This window comes from Mytilus edulis, chromosome 13 (genome assembly GCF_963676685.1).
Source record: "Mytilus edulis chromosome 13, xbMytEdul2.2, whole genome shotgun sequence".
Taxonomy (NCBI): domain Eukaryota; kingdom Metazoa; phylum Mollusca; class Bivalvia; order Mytilida; family Mytilidae; genus Mytilus; species Mytilus edulis.
The window spans coordinates 21,851,032-21,867,359 of record NC_092356.1 but is presented as its reverse complement, the minus strand read 5'-3'; the positions used below and the strand labels follow the sequence as shown (position 1 = coordinate 21,867,359).

Sequence of the window (16,328 nt, the reverse complement as noted above, 5' to 3'; positions counted from 1 at the left end):
TCTTTGGCCGACGACTATCCCAAAACAATTTTTGCAGTCTATAAAAATTGATGATGGACTTAAAAATTAAGCATGAATGATTTACTGATTTACTTCATTTATGTACAACATAAAATAATTCTCCACCAGTACAATAATACTATAATCTAGTAAACAGTTAAATTCGCTAAATATTCACTTTTCTTTCACCTCCATCAATATATATTTAAGTGCCAGTATTTTTAGGAATCAGGCAATTTAGGTAAAAATCAAAACATGATCAGAAAAAAACCCACCGAGCTAATCATGCTATTTGATTCTAATCATCATCCTGAGTTAAAAATAATTGGTCTTTCGTTTGTGTGTCTGGTAATATTAAATAACTTGGTTAGAAAATTGGTTAGAATGATAGCAAATTACAGAGTTATCTCCCCTTATTCGTTAATTTCTAGTGCATTTCAACCAAATTGTATCTTCTATTACCAGAACAAAAAACAGAAATGATTGTTATTTTTGTGCATAACTACATTTTATGAACTGAAATCAATGTCAAATTGGGTGGGTTTTTTTGGTCATGTTTTCACCACTGCCTGATTCTTAGGCAGACTGGCACTTAAACATACAAAGGTTTTTAAGTAGTTATTAAATATTTAACCTTCACACTTCATACTGTCTAGTGCAAATGTTGTTGCCTGTTGCGTATTGCAAAAGCTGCATGTCTTTTTCTCATTCATACTCATAGCAATCTGTGAATTACATGTACATGTATTCTTATGCATATTGTTGTATTAGCAAGAAATAAAGTCAAAAGATTGATTGATTAATTAATTAATGAAATAAAATTGTATATCAAACAGGATAGAAAGGAAAAATTAAATTAAGCATTGTGGATAACATTTTGAACTTTTTATATTCACAGTCAACTCAAGTTGATTTTGTAACATTTGTCTAATATATTACAAGTACATTTGTACTTGCATTTCATTTCTAGATTATATTATTTGTTAGCCAAGGATGGTATTGATTAATGAAATGCATTATAATTTAAATACAATAATTCAGACGCCTTATAGTCAATATTACTAGAATTATAATAAAACAATAATAAAGACAAAAACACCTTATCTAGTGAAGGACTAATTTGAATACTTTTTAATATACACCTTACTTCAGGTGTTGGTTCACTGTGTTTAAATATAAGAATAATAGTATGTGCTTACTAACTATTACACATTGTTGAGGCTAGTTACTTCTGAAGTAAATAAAGGAACTATCTCGCAATCAAAAATAATATATTGCAAATAATTTCATTATATTTTAAACTTACATGTAAATGAATGAATACATATAATAATCAATAATAAAAAGGGAATTTGATTCTGTTGGAAGGAAATCTAATCTAAAAAAAAACCTGAAATAGATAAAAAAAAAAAATTTTTTTTTAAAGATAAACTTCATAGTTAGAATAAGTGTTGGGAATCCGACTAGCATGTTAAGCACCATACATTCTATGTGCTACATATTTGTTTTATATTTTCATGAATTTATAGGCCATTATTTTTCTTGTTTGAATTGTTTTACATTTGTCACTTTTGGGGCATTTTACAGTTGAGTATGCACATAATGCAGTATGGGAATAGCTATTTTTCTAAGGCAGTATGGTGACCTATAGTTACTGGTTTCTGTGTCATTTTGTCTCTTGTAATGTCTGCAGTGGCGGATCCAGAGGGGGGGTTCCGGGGGTGCGCACCCCCCCCTTTATTTTGGCCGATCAATGCATTTGAATCGGGACAATCGGGACATATGTTTTGCACCCCCCCTTTGCCCTGGGCTAGCACCCCCCCTTTCGAAAATTCCTGCATCCGCCACTGGTCTGGTTCCTCATTGGCAATATATATATCTCTGGCAGTAGTAACACATATTTGTCATATTCATATATTTTTTGGTGATAGAAAAAAATAGGATTTTGTTAATTGACTAAATTGTGGCACTCTAATTAACAAAAAGGGCAATGGTCATTGCTGCTTGTGAACTAGACTAACACGGTATTACAGTGCCTATTGATAATAAACCTTGATGTTCCATGGCAGAATTTAATTTACATTTCTAGACCTGTTTTATTGATTTTTTTTTATTAATTTGATTGTGATATATAACTTATTGCCAATATTGGCAGGTCTTTACTTCGTCATCACAACAGCTTTTTTAGGAGAAGTAAGTGTAACCTGCATGAAGACTTAATGTTGTCTTCTTTGTATGCATTTAATAAGGTATCAGTTTTGTTTTGAAATAAACATGTACATTGGATAATTATGAATCTTTGTGTATGTTCTGCATTTCTTTTAAGGTTCATTTTCGCCATCCCAATCAGCTGATCCAGCGTTCCATCTAATGATCTCGTTACGTCACTTCCTTCAAAAAAATAGTCCCGGCTTATTTCCCGGGGAATCTTTAGTAAAAGGAGTCAGAGTTATCTACCTTATACCAGTAACCGTTACAATACAGCAGTGAATGAGAACTGAAACCGGTGACGGCAAGGATTGATTGTTGAGTTTATGAGCTTCAGTCCTTGCTTGGAAGTTGAGGTTACCTGTGTAGTATGTGTATTGGAGTTACTTTCATATTATTTTATGTTTTAAAGGATTTATTTTGTCTAAGCTTATTTGCTTGACTATGCTAGTGTAAAACATAACTAGGTAAGTTTATAAAATTATTTTAAATTCAAATCAAAAGGTTATTTGCTATGCGGGTTTATTTTGGCCCCACGTGGTAAAATATTTATACAAGGCCAAGGGAAGTTAGCATATGTTTATTTGTTAAAAACAAACTATACCTTTACTTACAGGTTACAATATATACTGATGTCTTTAATAACATATTCCCGGTTTCTATTTCTCTTATCGCATTTAATCTTATAATGTCATATATTTCCTTTTTGAAGATTTTAAAGATTTCTATCTTTGTTTCTTTTTTGTTTGAAACAAAATGTGCCTTATATATAGAGAAGAATATAACTGTTATCAGGGTGTTTATATCAAAATATTTTACATCTGCCATTTTATAGCCAGTTATTAAATTTTCTAGCCTTAAAATATGTCTATCTATTTGAAGATAAAGTAATAACTTGTATATTTCTTGCCAGTAAGTATTATTATAAGGGCAAGTAATAAAAAAATGTTTATAATTGTCAATTTCTTTGCAAAAATTGCAAGAATTGTTTTCTAATACTTTCCACTGTGCTAATAAGTCGTTGCATGGAAGAATAAAGTTGAGTAATTTCCATTTAAACATTTTAAATTTGTTGTTTTCTAGGTAATTAAATATAAAATTAAGAGTGCTTTTAAATTTTATATTTAAATTTTCTTCAAAAATTCTTTCCCACTTCAGAATACCTACAGGTTTTTCTTGCTTATAAGGGGCAATTAGTATTGAATATATTTCTTTATTACCCATTTCTGGATAGATATTATGATTGAGTAGTATTTGCAGATTTTTTGTTTTCTTTATATTTACTTTTGTTTTAAATGAGATTGCCCCATAAAATCTGCTTTCTTATGTCTAGAAACGATTGTGGGATCTTTGTCTGTCCTCCCTTAACATTAATCCAAGTTTTAATCAATTGCTGATAGAACTGGGGAAGGGATTTAAATATTTTTTTGTCTAACATATTAACATTTTTAATATTCATTCGAAATATCAAGAGGTTTTTACCAAATTTGTTTAAGTAAGCTTGGGGTATGATTGACCAATTATCACCAGAATTTTGTTTAAGTTTTAAAATCCACCGTATTTGAAGAGCTTTGAGATATAAGTCTATGTCGATCATTTTTAACCCACCTTCTAGATAGTTTTTACAAAGAGTTGCACGTTTAACTTTATCTTTTTTCCCATTCCATATGAAATTATATACTAGAGTTTTAAACTTTTGTATTATTTCTTTTGATATGTACATATTTGATGCGATATAAGTTAAATTTGGAAGAATTAGTGATTTTACTACTATTATTTTACCTATTAATGTTAAATTTCTTTTCATCCAGTTTGATATAATTTTTTCACATTTTTTAAGCTGTTTATCAGTGTTAAGTTTTTGACAGTCTTGATTGTTATAACCAAAGTAAAAGCCAAGACTTTTAATATTATCTGTTTTCCAATTTGGTGTCTTCTGGCTATTCCTACATTTTGTATTTTACTATTCTGGCTATTCCTACATAGGGGATTAGTGGAAGAACAATACATGTTGTTATTGCGAAATATGTTGTTTTAGTCATTAGTGTCTAATTTGATCAAAGGTAAATTTACCTGTGGAAATTAAATAAAAATTATTATTTCTATGTTAATAATGAGACTTTTTTGTTTGAAAATATGCATACAGTAATAATTTAAAGTATTTAAATACCATGGAATTTCTAAAAAAAATAAAGCTAATTGAAAGAAAAGAAAGTAGAAGCATTGGTAAAATAAAAATAAAATGAAAGAAAAAGTAATAAAAGCATTTAAAATCTGGAAAGTCTAAAAAAAAAAAGGCGTATTTAAAAATTTTTATTAATTACCCACACTTTCAACTTCAGCCTCAAAAAATTTATTAGTTTCATTATCTTAACAAATTATGATTTTTAAAAATGAATATAATATCAAAAGTACTTAATTATCATAGATAAGTGTATAAATTGGCCTAATAGATTAAGCATAGCCAAATGACTTTGAACTTTGATTAGCTTTGAACACTATTAATTTGTGAAGCATGGTCTCAAACTTGTTCGTAGAGCTGCAGTACTGCCACTTTTTCCACCCAATACAATTTAAGATGTTTGGTTTCATGCACTTAAAGACATCCATGATTCAGAATACTACCACACCAACACTTAACTTTACTGACTATGTAACCAGCTACTGAGTAGTGAACAACCAAAGTCTGTGGAATCACTATGCAACAGAAGGTCCTAGAACAACAAACCATTTAGAAGGTTGGATATTAAGCTAAAGAAGTTAGGCAGCTCACCAAAACATCTCCAGTATGATTAGTATGTTGAGAGCAGAAGAAGCCTTCCATGCTCTCACATTGATCCAGTACAGAGCTGGTGGGAAACGAATCCCAAGAAAGAGGAAGTACAGGGAAAAAGATGACAGACTCCAAACACTGAAAATAAGGTTACAGAATGATGAACTTACTCCAGTCGAGTATGGAGATTCTGCTTCTCATCTCCTGCACATTGATTAAGACTTTGTATTTTTTTATATGTTCAATCATGATCAATGTATTACTATGTGAGTGCTATGAATAATGTCAATTTAGTACACTTTTGGTGCTTTGTTTAATGTAACTCAAAATTTAGTGCTTTGATTTAAAGAATGATTTAACATTGATATTAATTAATAATAAATTCATATTGTGCTTTTGAATATTATTTACATAGACTGTGCTATGAAATTATTAAATGAAATAAAAGACTGTGATATAAATTATTCTTTTTCTTTATTTTCTACAAGAATTACCTGGATTTACCTTGATTCATTAGATCTCATTAGTTTAGTGTTGTTACAACATAATCCTACATAATCCCATTGTTTGCATAAAAATTCTGGGAACTCCTACATAAAATTTTACTATTTAACCTATAAAATTCAAAATGTAGGAATAGCCAGAATGTTTTCAAATTTGTCTCTGCTATGTTTAAGTTTTCCCAACCAAAATCCCTCTGTTTTATTTCTGTTTAGTTGTAATCCTGATAAACTTCCAAAAGTTTCAATTATATTCATTGCTAAACTAACATCTTTTGGTGATTTAAGAAATAGTGTTGTATCATCTGCAAGTTGACATATTTTAAGTGAGCAATTTCTACCATCTAGTTTCACCTCTAAACCTTTGAGATTATTATCTTCTCTTAGTTTAATTGCCATAATTTCAACTCCTAATACAAAGGCTAACGAAGAAATTGGACATCCTTGTCGAATTCCACGAAAAATGTTAAAACTGCTGGACACCCAACCGTTGTTGAGTATACAACCTTTTATGTCTGTGTACATTGTTTGAATCCATCTTATAAAACTACTTTTAAAGCCAAATTTTACCAAGGTTTCTGACATAAAGTTCCATTCAAGGGAGTCAAATGCCTTAGAGAAATCAACAAAAAGTATAGCACCATCTACTTTAAAGTTCTCTGAGTAATCAATAATATCTTGTATTTGCCTTATATTGAAGCCTATGTATCTATTTTTTATATAGCCTTTTTGATCAGTATGAATTATTTTTGGTAATACTTTTTTTAATCTTTGAGCAAGTGCATAAGCCAACAATTTTACATCATAATTTAACAGAGATATTGGACGATAATTATTTAAAGAAAGTGGATCTTCTTTTTTATATATTAATGATATTGCTCCAATTTTTTGTGAAGTTGATAATTCTCCTTTTTTATAGCAAAAATTAAATACTGATACAATTAAATCTTTTATTTTTTCCCAAAATTTTCTGTAAAATTCAACATTAAGTCCATCTAGACCTGGGGCTTTATTTAGTTTCATTTTGAATATTGCATCTGTGCATTCCTGCACTGTTATTTTTCCTTCACATAAATCACTTTCACTATCACTTAATTTTGGGCATTTTTTAATATTGTTAAAGTACTTTTTAGTATCTTCCACATCAGGCTTAGTTGAGGAATATAATGTTTTATAATAGTTAACTTCAAGGTTAAGTATTTTTTCTTGATCAGTAATTATATTATTGTTTACATCATACAATCTAGTAATGGTTTTTTTGCACTGCCTGGCTTTTTCGAGACCTAAGAAGTAAGAAGTATTTTTTTCTCCTTCTTCAATCCATTTCACCCTTGATCTTATTTGGTTGCCTTTAATTTTTTCATTATATAGATTTCCTAACTCTTGTTCTACTTTCTCTATTTTTTCAATCAGGGAGGTATTTGTTTCATAATCATTAACTCTGATGTGAGTTGTATGAATTTCATTATTAAGTTGCTTAAGTTGATTTTCTAACACATTGATTGAATCTTTTTTGTTGAGGGCTTTTAATTTACAGAATTGAATTGTACAATCTCGAACCTCTATTTTAAATGTGTCCCATAAAGTAGCTAGATTTATTGAATCATTTGCTTTAATATTATAGTTGTTAATTAGATTGTATATTATTTTTAGGTAGATTTCGTCGCTTAAAACGCTACTATTTAATTTCCAGTATCCGCGTCCTTTATTATTTCTTGATATTTGTAATTTTAAAGATACACTATTATGGTCAGTGTATTGAATAACAATTGGTCTAATATCACAGGAGGAGCAATTTTTTTTAATTTCAGTACTAACAAGGAAGTAATCAATTCTAGTGGCTTCTGTTTTATTTCTTTTACACCATGTGAAGTGAGTTTTATCTCTGTTTTTTTCACGCCATATATCTGTTAATTTTAAAGATTTAATTAAAGTTTTAAGTCCGCAGACTGGTTTATCAAATTTTATTCTTTTATTTCTATTTTTAGTATCTTTTTCAGATAAAATATCGTTAAAGTCTCCTCCTATTATTAGTTGTCCAAGACTATATTTATCTATAAAAGTTTTAACTGTTTTAAAAAAAGTGTTTCTTAGCTTAGTATTATTTGGTGCATAAACGTTTGCAATTGTAAGTATGCTTTCGTCAATTTCTATGTTTACGAGAAGAAGTCTTCCATCTTTATCTTTATAAAAGTCAATAAATTTGTAGTTAAGCCTACTTTTTAACCATATAGATACCCCTCTAGCATTGCTCTGACCATTACTGAAGAATAATTCACCTTCAAACTCTTTTTTTAAAGATTCTTATAAGTTGTCAGTAAAGTGTGTTTCTTGTATTCGGAGAATATCACATTTTTGTTGTTTTGTCCATTCAATTAGTCTTTTTCTTTTTTCAGATTGCTGTAATCCCTTAGCATTAACTGTACAGATGTGAAGTTTTTGATCAGCCATAATTGTTAATGTAAAAAGGTAAGTTTATGTTTGGGGAACCCCCATCTATTTATAGTATCAATTATCGATTTTATTCTTTCTGTTACCAGTTCTCGAGTATTTACTTTATTCAACAGGTGAATAATTATCGGCAGTTTTGCTGTACTTTTAGCATTACATTCTTTATACTTTCTACAAAGTGCACATTGTTTTACTATAAGAAGTGATCCTACATAAAAACATATTAAATAGTGATCAAATTTAATCACAATAATTAGATACATAGTATCAATAATGTTTAACTTTACGGTATTATGTAAAAGAATATTACACAATGTTGTTTTCAAATTGACAATACATACAGTTTTTACACATGATGACCTCGCCTTACGGGTCATTATTTGGGTCAACAACGTGACTTTGTTTACAAACTGAGCTGTGACAATCATATACCACACACAGTTTGTGAAGACAATAATTGAGAAATAAATTTTACTCAATACAAAAATAATATAAATATTACAATAATTCTGTAGAGAAAAATATTTACATGAATATATTATACAAAAGATATATTTACATAGTTTACAGTAGATAAAGATAATGAGTTCTTTATGTAAATATGTACATTTTTTTTATCAGTACTATATGTGTTTCTTTTGTCAGGTCTTAATCGTAATGTTTTATTATTCTCATGCTTCTTTGCTTTTAATTTGCTAAATTGTTTTTTATAGCTGTTGAATGCTAAAAAAATTATTATTTTTTCCAGGAGATATATGTAATGGTTTGCATTATGAAGTGGATTATATCGCTTTACCAGTTTGGACTCAAAGCTTTGCACATAATTTAGATACGAAGTATGAGCATATATGGAGCTATAAGTGTGATTCTGTATGGGAACATCTGTTTGTCAATTTTTGTGTGCAAATGTGTGTATGTTGCATATTTGTATACAGAATTAATAAAAGATATGCGTGTTCATTTTGTGATCTAAGAAGAAGAATTTTGAGGCACATCTGGATTAATTGGAACTGTAGTGAGAAAAGTGCGAACTTTATATAAAATATGCAATTCACCAAAGATATATATTGTGAAATATGAGTGTACCTATGACTGCATGTATATCGAGTGGTACTAAATTCAACTCTACTGTGAATGAGTTTTGTTACACATGTCATCATGATTATACACAAAATAAATATCACTGAACATGTATTACAGTATAATAATAAACTAGTTTTACTTTTATTTGTTTTCATATAAATGTTCTGTAAACTGTTTGTTGGTACGTATACAGTACTGATAAATGCCATTTAGTTTCAGTGGTTGTTATTAAGTTGCCAAAGTTTTTGACCGTTTGGCTGTGGTATCACCTTCTTTGTCATGCAAAACATGGGTCGGGGTAACTGGAGACCGTTCCACGTTTCTGTTGTTTTTTTGTTTAGCCGGAGTTGATACAGACTCCTGTTGCTCCGATACAAATGAGGTAATTTGAGTTTGTGTTGTTTTTCTCTCTTTCTTTGACTTTTTTTTCTTTCTTTTTTCTGTCTCCAGAGATGTTACTGATTGGGACATATCAATGTCTTCTTCATATACACTGTTTGATTCATGTTCGCTATTTGTAGATGGATCATCTGTGTGATTTGGTTGTTGTGTTGTATCATTTTCTACAGTAGTGTCCTCAGCATCATTTGTGTTTTCATTTGTGCTTTGATGTTCATTAGGATGTTGAGTGTTATCAGGGAGGTCATTTTCTGTACATTCAATTTGTTTATGACCTTCCTTACCACATGATTTGCAAACCCAGTCATTAGGGCAATTGCTAAAATTATGCCCATCAGCTAGACATTTCGAGCACTTTTTGGGACGATTGCTTGTAGATGGTTGATCACGGTACATGACTGTGGCTCTGTATTTGCCTATAGTAATAGAGCGAGGAATGTCTTGGGATAAAGGACCCTGACATATGATGATTCTATCACCAGTGAGACAGTTTGTGATTTCATTCTCATACCTAAGACGTTCTCTAAAGTGGTTCATTATTACACAGCTCCGTTCTTCTAGAGCTCTTAATATTTGGCCGTCATCGGCAGAGAGTGGAACATCTTTCACTCTCAATCTTAGTGTCTATGTTCTCATGTATGGTTACCCGAGGGTTTCTTGAGTAAATGTTGATTTTTTTACCCCGAATTTCCACTCCCTTACAGATAAGGTGGTCTCTAGCGGACTCACAATCGAGGTATATTCGCCAGAGTCCTCTTATTCGTTGAAGTCCTATGATGGAACGTGCCTCAACTGAATAACCTAGGGTTTGGTACATTTCAACATTTGTAAGGTACAGTGTTTTTGTTGTGACTCGATCTGTTAGTGAACCAAATACATCTATTTCTTGAACGAAGACTGGTTTGACTCCAGTCATTGTTGAAGAGGTTATTGTCTTTGGATCAGTTTTGGTTACGTCAGCATACGACGCCATTTTTTCTTCACCCTAGCTCTCCTCATTAGATTTTGCCATTTTTCAATAGTTTAAGGTTCATGTGGACCCTATGGCTAAAATGGCCGTATTTTCACCTCAAAATTTACTATGAGTACAGGCAAACCTGTGCATCTGGAAACGTTTTAAGGCATAGCATGCCCTAGATAAATAAAATTCAAATGCATTGTATGATTTAGAAAATTCATAACTTAACTGGATTTTGCCGTACACTTTTTTTCGTCCCTGCAGAAGATGATAAAATTAACAAACAGTTGAGTTTACCTTGATATGGTCCACTCAGGTACACAGTTTAAATAACCAATTATTGTCATGTATCTATTGTCCATCTAATGTCCATGTCAATCAATACTGCTCACTTCAATTATTACCTGTGGGGAAGTTCTCAAACCTGTTTCCCAACTTAGTTTATTTTGGCACCTTCATGAGGAATGAAAAAAAGTGCACGGCAAAATCCTGGTAAGTTTTTATTTTTCTAAAACATAAAACATATTTGAAATTATTTTATCTAGGGCATGCCAGGCCTGAAATTTTTTACAGATGCGCAGGTTTGTCTGTACTCATAGTAAATTTTGAGGTGAAAATACGGCCATTTTAGCCATAGGGTCCACATGAACCTTAAGAATATTCTGGTATATTAAGATCGTGCAAATTATCAAAAGAAATGATTTTGGTAAACCTTACACATCAATATGTTCAGTGGCGGATCCAGGGGGGGGGGGGGGGGTTTCCGGGGGAGCGCACCCCCTTTATTTTTGCCGATCAATGCATTTGTATCGGGACATATGTTTTGCACCCCCCTCCCCCCTTTTGCCCTGGGTTAGCCTGGGTTAGCACCCCCCCTTTCGAAAATTCCTGCATCCGCCCCTGATGTTGCAGTTAATCTGTAATCTGCTTCGAATTTTACAATTTTTCTCTTGTCTGAAAACAACCCGCTACCTTAGTCAAGGGCTGTAACTCCGACTCTCTTTATGACTAAACTACCTATATGGAAGTTTAGAAGCTTTCGAGACGCGACGGCCATACTTCCATGACGGCCCTAGGATGTGTCGGCCATACCGTCATATCGTCCATGGGACATATCGGCCACACATTGTAAGACGTATCGTCCACACTTTTATTTTTTTTTTATTGAGTTTATTACATAAAATATAATACGAACAATAAGTATTTGTTCTTAATAATAACATAAATATGATTGTGTAGTAGTTTTTTTCTGCACATACGATCTTATTTATTCTTGTAAGAGTTATCTTTGCTTGATCATCATCGCTCGTGTTTACAACTTGTTACGGCCATATTATGTAAGTATATTGATTATTTCTTCATTATCAGTTGTAAACATTTTCTAAAGAATCATTTTTCTTGTAATGAGATATAAACTTTAAGGCATCATATTTTATATGAAGTTTAAACTGTAGTAATGTTGACCGTCAATGTCGATATATATAAATACAAGCACATGTTACAGATCTTTTTATTATATCTATAAAAAATATTGTTTAATATTTTGTTTTTCTTTCTTATAGTTTAGAGTCATTCTATTTGCTGAACATCTTTCCAAGACAGAGACTGCTGCAGAATTTTCCAATAACAAAACAAATTACCCGTAAAATCTGACAGGAATGTGCACCCGATTGGCTAATTACATGATAAAAGATGGCCAGTTTCATTTTTATCCTAGAGTTTTTATCATACTGAAGTTTCTTTTTGCGTTGTTCATTGTATTGAATTGTGTTGAATACTATTTGTTGACCATTTAAATGTTCCCATTTTTGTGCATTTGTTGATGGAAAATTGTATTATGGGCAATGATACCAATATACTCTAGTATAAGAAACAAAAAGATGATATTTTTTTAATATATTTTATTTATTCATTCAGTCATACAGATAAACAAATATACAACAAACATATAAACCTTACATCATACATACAACACACACCAACCATTCATGTATACATTTCGTTCATACATGTAGGACATTCATCTTATATACATTTTTTAAATTAACAATCTCATACGTTTTCTCTCATATGCTATTGTCACTCATTCATTTATTCCACTGCATACACATTTCTCCCAATATTTAAACACTTATATTCACACTCACACATATAACCTATCTCATAAAGCACTAAAATACATAAACATGCAGTTATAAAAGGCACAACATAAACATGCAGTTATAAAAGTCACAACTGAAACAAAAGCACTAAACATACCAAAATGCACTATATTACGATCTTGAACTCATTAAAGTTACTATTTTTACAAAGCACTAGTATACACATAATAAGCACAAGCAATATGTTCATCAAGTCACTACAATAAACACTTAATCTGACTCGTAGTCGGAATCTTCAGAGTCGGACTCTGGGAGGGTCTCTGGTTGAGGAACAGGTGGTGCATACAGATGGCCTACGGAACGGAGAAAGTCTGATGTTCTGATACTGTCTTCCTCGTACTGGTCCCACAGTGAAGTAAGACGGCCTTGGAGCTGCTTGTACATATCTCGTTGATAACGACTGAGTTGCTGTTCACTCACAAGCTGCTGTGTGATGGACACGGTCTTGGCTTCCTGTTGAAAGGCTGGCACAATCTTGTAGAAATGGAGGTGGTTGTGGGCAGCCTTGCCATTGAAACGCCTATGCCAACCTAAAATAAACTCCAGGACAAAGAAAAAATGTTAAATTCATTAGTATGTCACAGCATAGTATATATTACATAATACACATTTAAAGCTATCTTAAGTTTTAATTATTTTTTAACACAATTGAAATATATGTAAAATGTAAATTTTTATTACCCCAACTCGTATCTTTGTTCTTTTTGTGATCCCTGGATCACTGGCATGGATGTGGTCTGTTGAACCCCGGACGAAGTTGTGGCCTCTCTGCATTACAGTGGCTTTGCACCACACCTTCTTGTTCCTAACACTACACCTACAAAACAAAAAATAACAAGGGCATACTACATTGATACTTATATTAAAGTTTATTTTTTTTGGTGTACATATTTCTAAATAGCACAGAAATGTTAACACAATTATTTAAAAAAAATTACATTTTTTGACTTAACATTTCCTTTTAACAGATTTGTTTTAGTATAAATTGATCCCATTTTCTGTTACTCTGTACTAATTTGGAACTTATTTTATCAACACATATACATCTTTTTAGAAATTCATATAAACCCTTGCTTAACATAAATGACATGTATAAATATTTGCCTATAAACACGTGAAACATGATAAATATCAAAATAGTTTCAAAAAAATTTGAAATATTCTTTCAGACACCCAGTAATATTTTAAAAGATAAAGATCCATAAACAACTAAGTTGATATTCTTAAAATTGTCCTCTATCAAAATTGTCATTTTCAACATTGAGGTCTCTCAATTACTGAAGTAACTTCCAAAATATTACCAAAAGTCAAACATATACATAACTAGAGGCTCCAAAGAGCCTGTGTCGCTCACCTTGGTCTATGTGAATATAAAACAAAGGACACAGATGGATTTATGACAAAATTGTGTTTTGGTGATGGGGATGTGTTTGTAGATCTTACTTTTCTAAACATTCTTGCTGCTTACTATTATCTCTATCTATAATGAACTTGGCCCAATAGCTTCAGAGGAGAATGTTATTGAAAATTTACAAATTTTACGAAAATTGTTAAAAATTGACTAAAAAAGGCAATAACTCCTTAGGAACGACATCAAAAGTTCAATGAAGGATAAAAAACTTAATTCACATAGTTTTTACACTGACATTGACAATCATACCATGTCATCATATTTCTATAAACCAAAAAAAATAATACATATATAAATAATTTATGACATTTTTGAATTTATAAAATCATATATTATACATTTCTTTATATAAATTATAATTATACCTTAACTGTATACGAAAACCCGTCACTGCTGACTAGCTTCTTGGCTCTTTTCATTGTACCGTTCTCGACTACCTCGAACGTTACCGGTATGTCTTCTACAAAAGAGTCGGACAGCTCTGGATCTTCAATATCACTGAAAAATAAATTACATTAGTAACTTTACCACATTTAGTTATAAATTCGAGACATTCTCTTGATGGCTTTAACAGTCTCATCACAAACAAGCATAAAAAAGATTTAAAACATTTTTTTCACACCTTTATAAGTTGGGTCTATAAGTCACTTTAAAATCATAAAACGTAGAAGACCATACAAGATCGATTTAGTAAATGTTTATTTGAATGCATAATAAATTTTATGATCGGTCTTTTAAAGGTAATCATACATTATCATAAATAACGGTTTGAGAACTTTGGCATAACAGCACTTTATATTCGGACTAAAAGTCAACAACAAAAAATGAAACATAAATAATAAAGAACCGATAAGAAATTAAACAATTCTGTCGAACACACAACATTTAAAGAAATAATACAATAACGTATATGTACCTCAACCTCCATATCTTGTGGTATGTGGACACATTCTACACAGTGGAAAATGATGTCGACTTCTTCATTGACCATCAGGCGGTAATCAGTAATTGATATACCTGAAATAACAATAAACTAAAATATAACATATATTTCTTTATAGTCAAGTAATTTTAATACACTGATAAAAAGATTAAAGGCCTTAGTGAGGTGACCTATAGTTGTTAATTTTTGTATCATTTGGACTCTGATGGATAGTTTTCTCATTGGGAATCATACCGCAGTCATACCACACCTTCTTTTTATATCTATCAATTGATACCTATTGTCCATTTATTGGACAATGGTGTAATGCAAATAACACTTAATAAAGATTTAATTCTTATCATGTAAAGGTCGTACACCCAAATTAAAGTAAATCAAAGTGTATCAAATATGACAGAAAGTACGAAATATGTTTCAAAGGCAAAACCTAAATTAATAATAAATTTGTAAATACCTGTATTGCAAAGCCTGTGTTGCCATTTATCACAATCTTCACATTGGAGAGCATGTTGTCTTGGTCGGACTTGCTGGTCACATAGCACACAGGGGTACGACATGATGAACAGCAATTTCCAAAATGAGTGCCACCGACATTTCTGGTTACTTTTATAAAGCAAGGTCGGTACATCAAAAAGACTGCTCAAACAGCTTGTATTTTTACAAGAATTTCACTACCAAATGTATGTTTTCACTCCGCTTGAACTCAGCTTGGGAGTTGTGTTTTTATAGTGATCTTGAATTGTATTTCCTTTACAATTTCTTTACAAAAGCATAATTAATACTTGTGTTCATCAAAGAAGTAATAATAAGCAATCAACAATCTTCTTAAATTTCCAACTTAATCATTACTTGATTACAGCTGATTACCTTGTTTTATATTTCAAAACTGAACTCATTGTTTTAATTATGACAGAAATTAGTTCCCATTCGGATATAGTCATTAATATTTATTCATTTTGTTCTATTTGCTACACAAGATATCAAACAATCATCTAGAAAACAATAAGATATTTTAATATTTTATTAGATTAAACACATTCATTTACGATAAATATATAATGAGTAAACAAATGATATAACAAAAATTAAGATGAAAAATAATGTAAAAACAGTATAGTTTATTTAAAAGTTATAATAACCATGTATAAGTATCAAAATAATTCATCTATAACATCTAAAAAAAAAAAAAAAAACCATGGACGATACGATACGTCTTTTCAAAGTATGGCCGTTTTTGTACTAGGGCCGTTTCATCTTTTCGGGGTATGGCCGTTTCATCCTATGGCCGTCATGGTAGTATGGCCGTTACGTCTTGCATCGGTTTAGAACTATGTTGGTGTAAAAAATAATGAAAATAAAATTTTTGGTATCTTTTTGATTTTTTTCAAAAAGTAAGGTAAAAAAATGCTAAAATAAGGAAAATTGGGAATTGCCAGTTTT

At 30.9% G+C, this 16,328-nt stretch overlaps 2 protein-coding genes and 1 long non-coding RNA gene across 3 annotated transcripts; 1 reads left to right on the top strand and 2 right to left on the bottom strand.

Annotated features, from left to right (window-relative positions):
* The first annotated feature begins 2,544 nt into the window (after positions 1-2,544).
* Positions 2,545-8,813, top strand: LOC139500613 (uncharacterized). Its single transcript, XR_011658319.1, has 3 exons — positions 2,545-2,675; positions 7,878-7,950; positions 8,681-8,813. It is a non-coding gene; the product is annotated as an uncharacterized lncRNA (long non-coding RNA).
* A 4,137-nt stretch (positions 8,814-12,950) lies between these two features.
* LOC139500692 (pygopus homolog 1-like) lies at positions 12,951-16,086 on the bottom strand. Its single transcript, XM_071289493.1, has 3 exons — positions 15,343-16,086; positions 14,862-14,962; positions 12,951-13,064 (listed from the first exon to the last, which is right to left on the bottom strand). The coding sequence occupies exons 1-3, from the start codon at positions 15,443-15,445 to the stop codon at positions 12,951-12,953; spliced, it is 318 nt and encodes a 105-aa protein (XP_071145594.1). The 5' UTR covers positions 15,446-16,086.
* On the bottom strand, positions 13,174-14,448 carry LOC139501819 (uncharacterized; the record flags this gene model as incomplete). The annotated part of the gene is made up of 3 exons (XM_071291034.1): positions 13,174-13,351; positions 13,836-13,894; positions 14,311-14,448. Coding segments are annotated over 3 exons (375 nt in total), but the record flags the coding sequence as incomplete, so codon positions are not given.
* Positions 16,087-16,328: the final 242 nt, after the last annotated feature.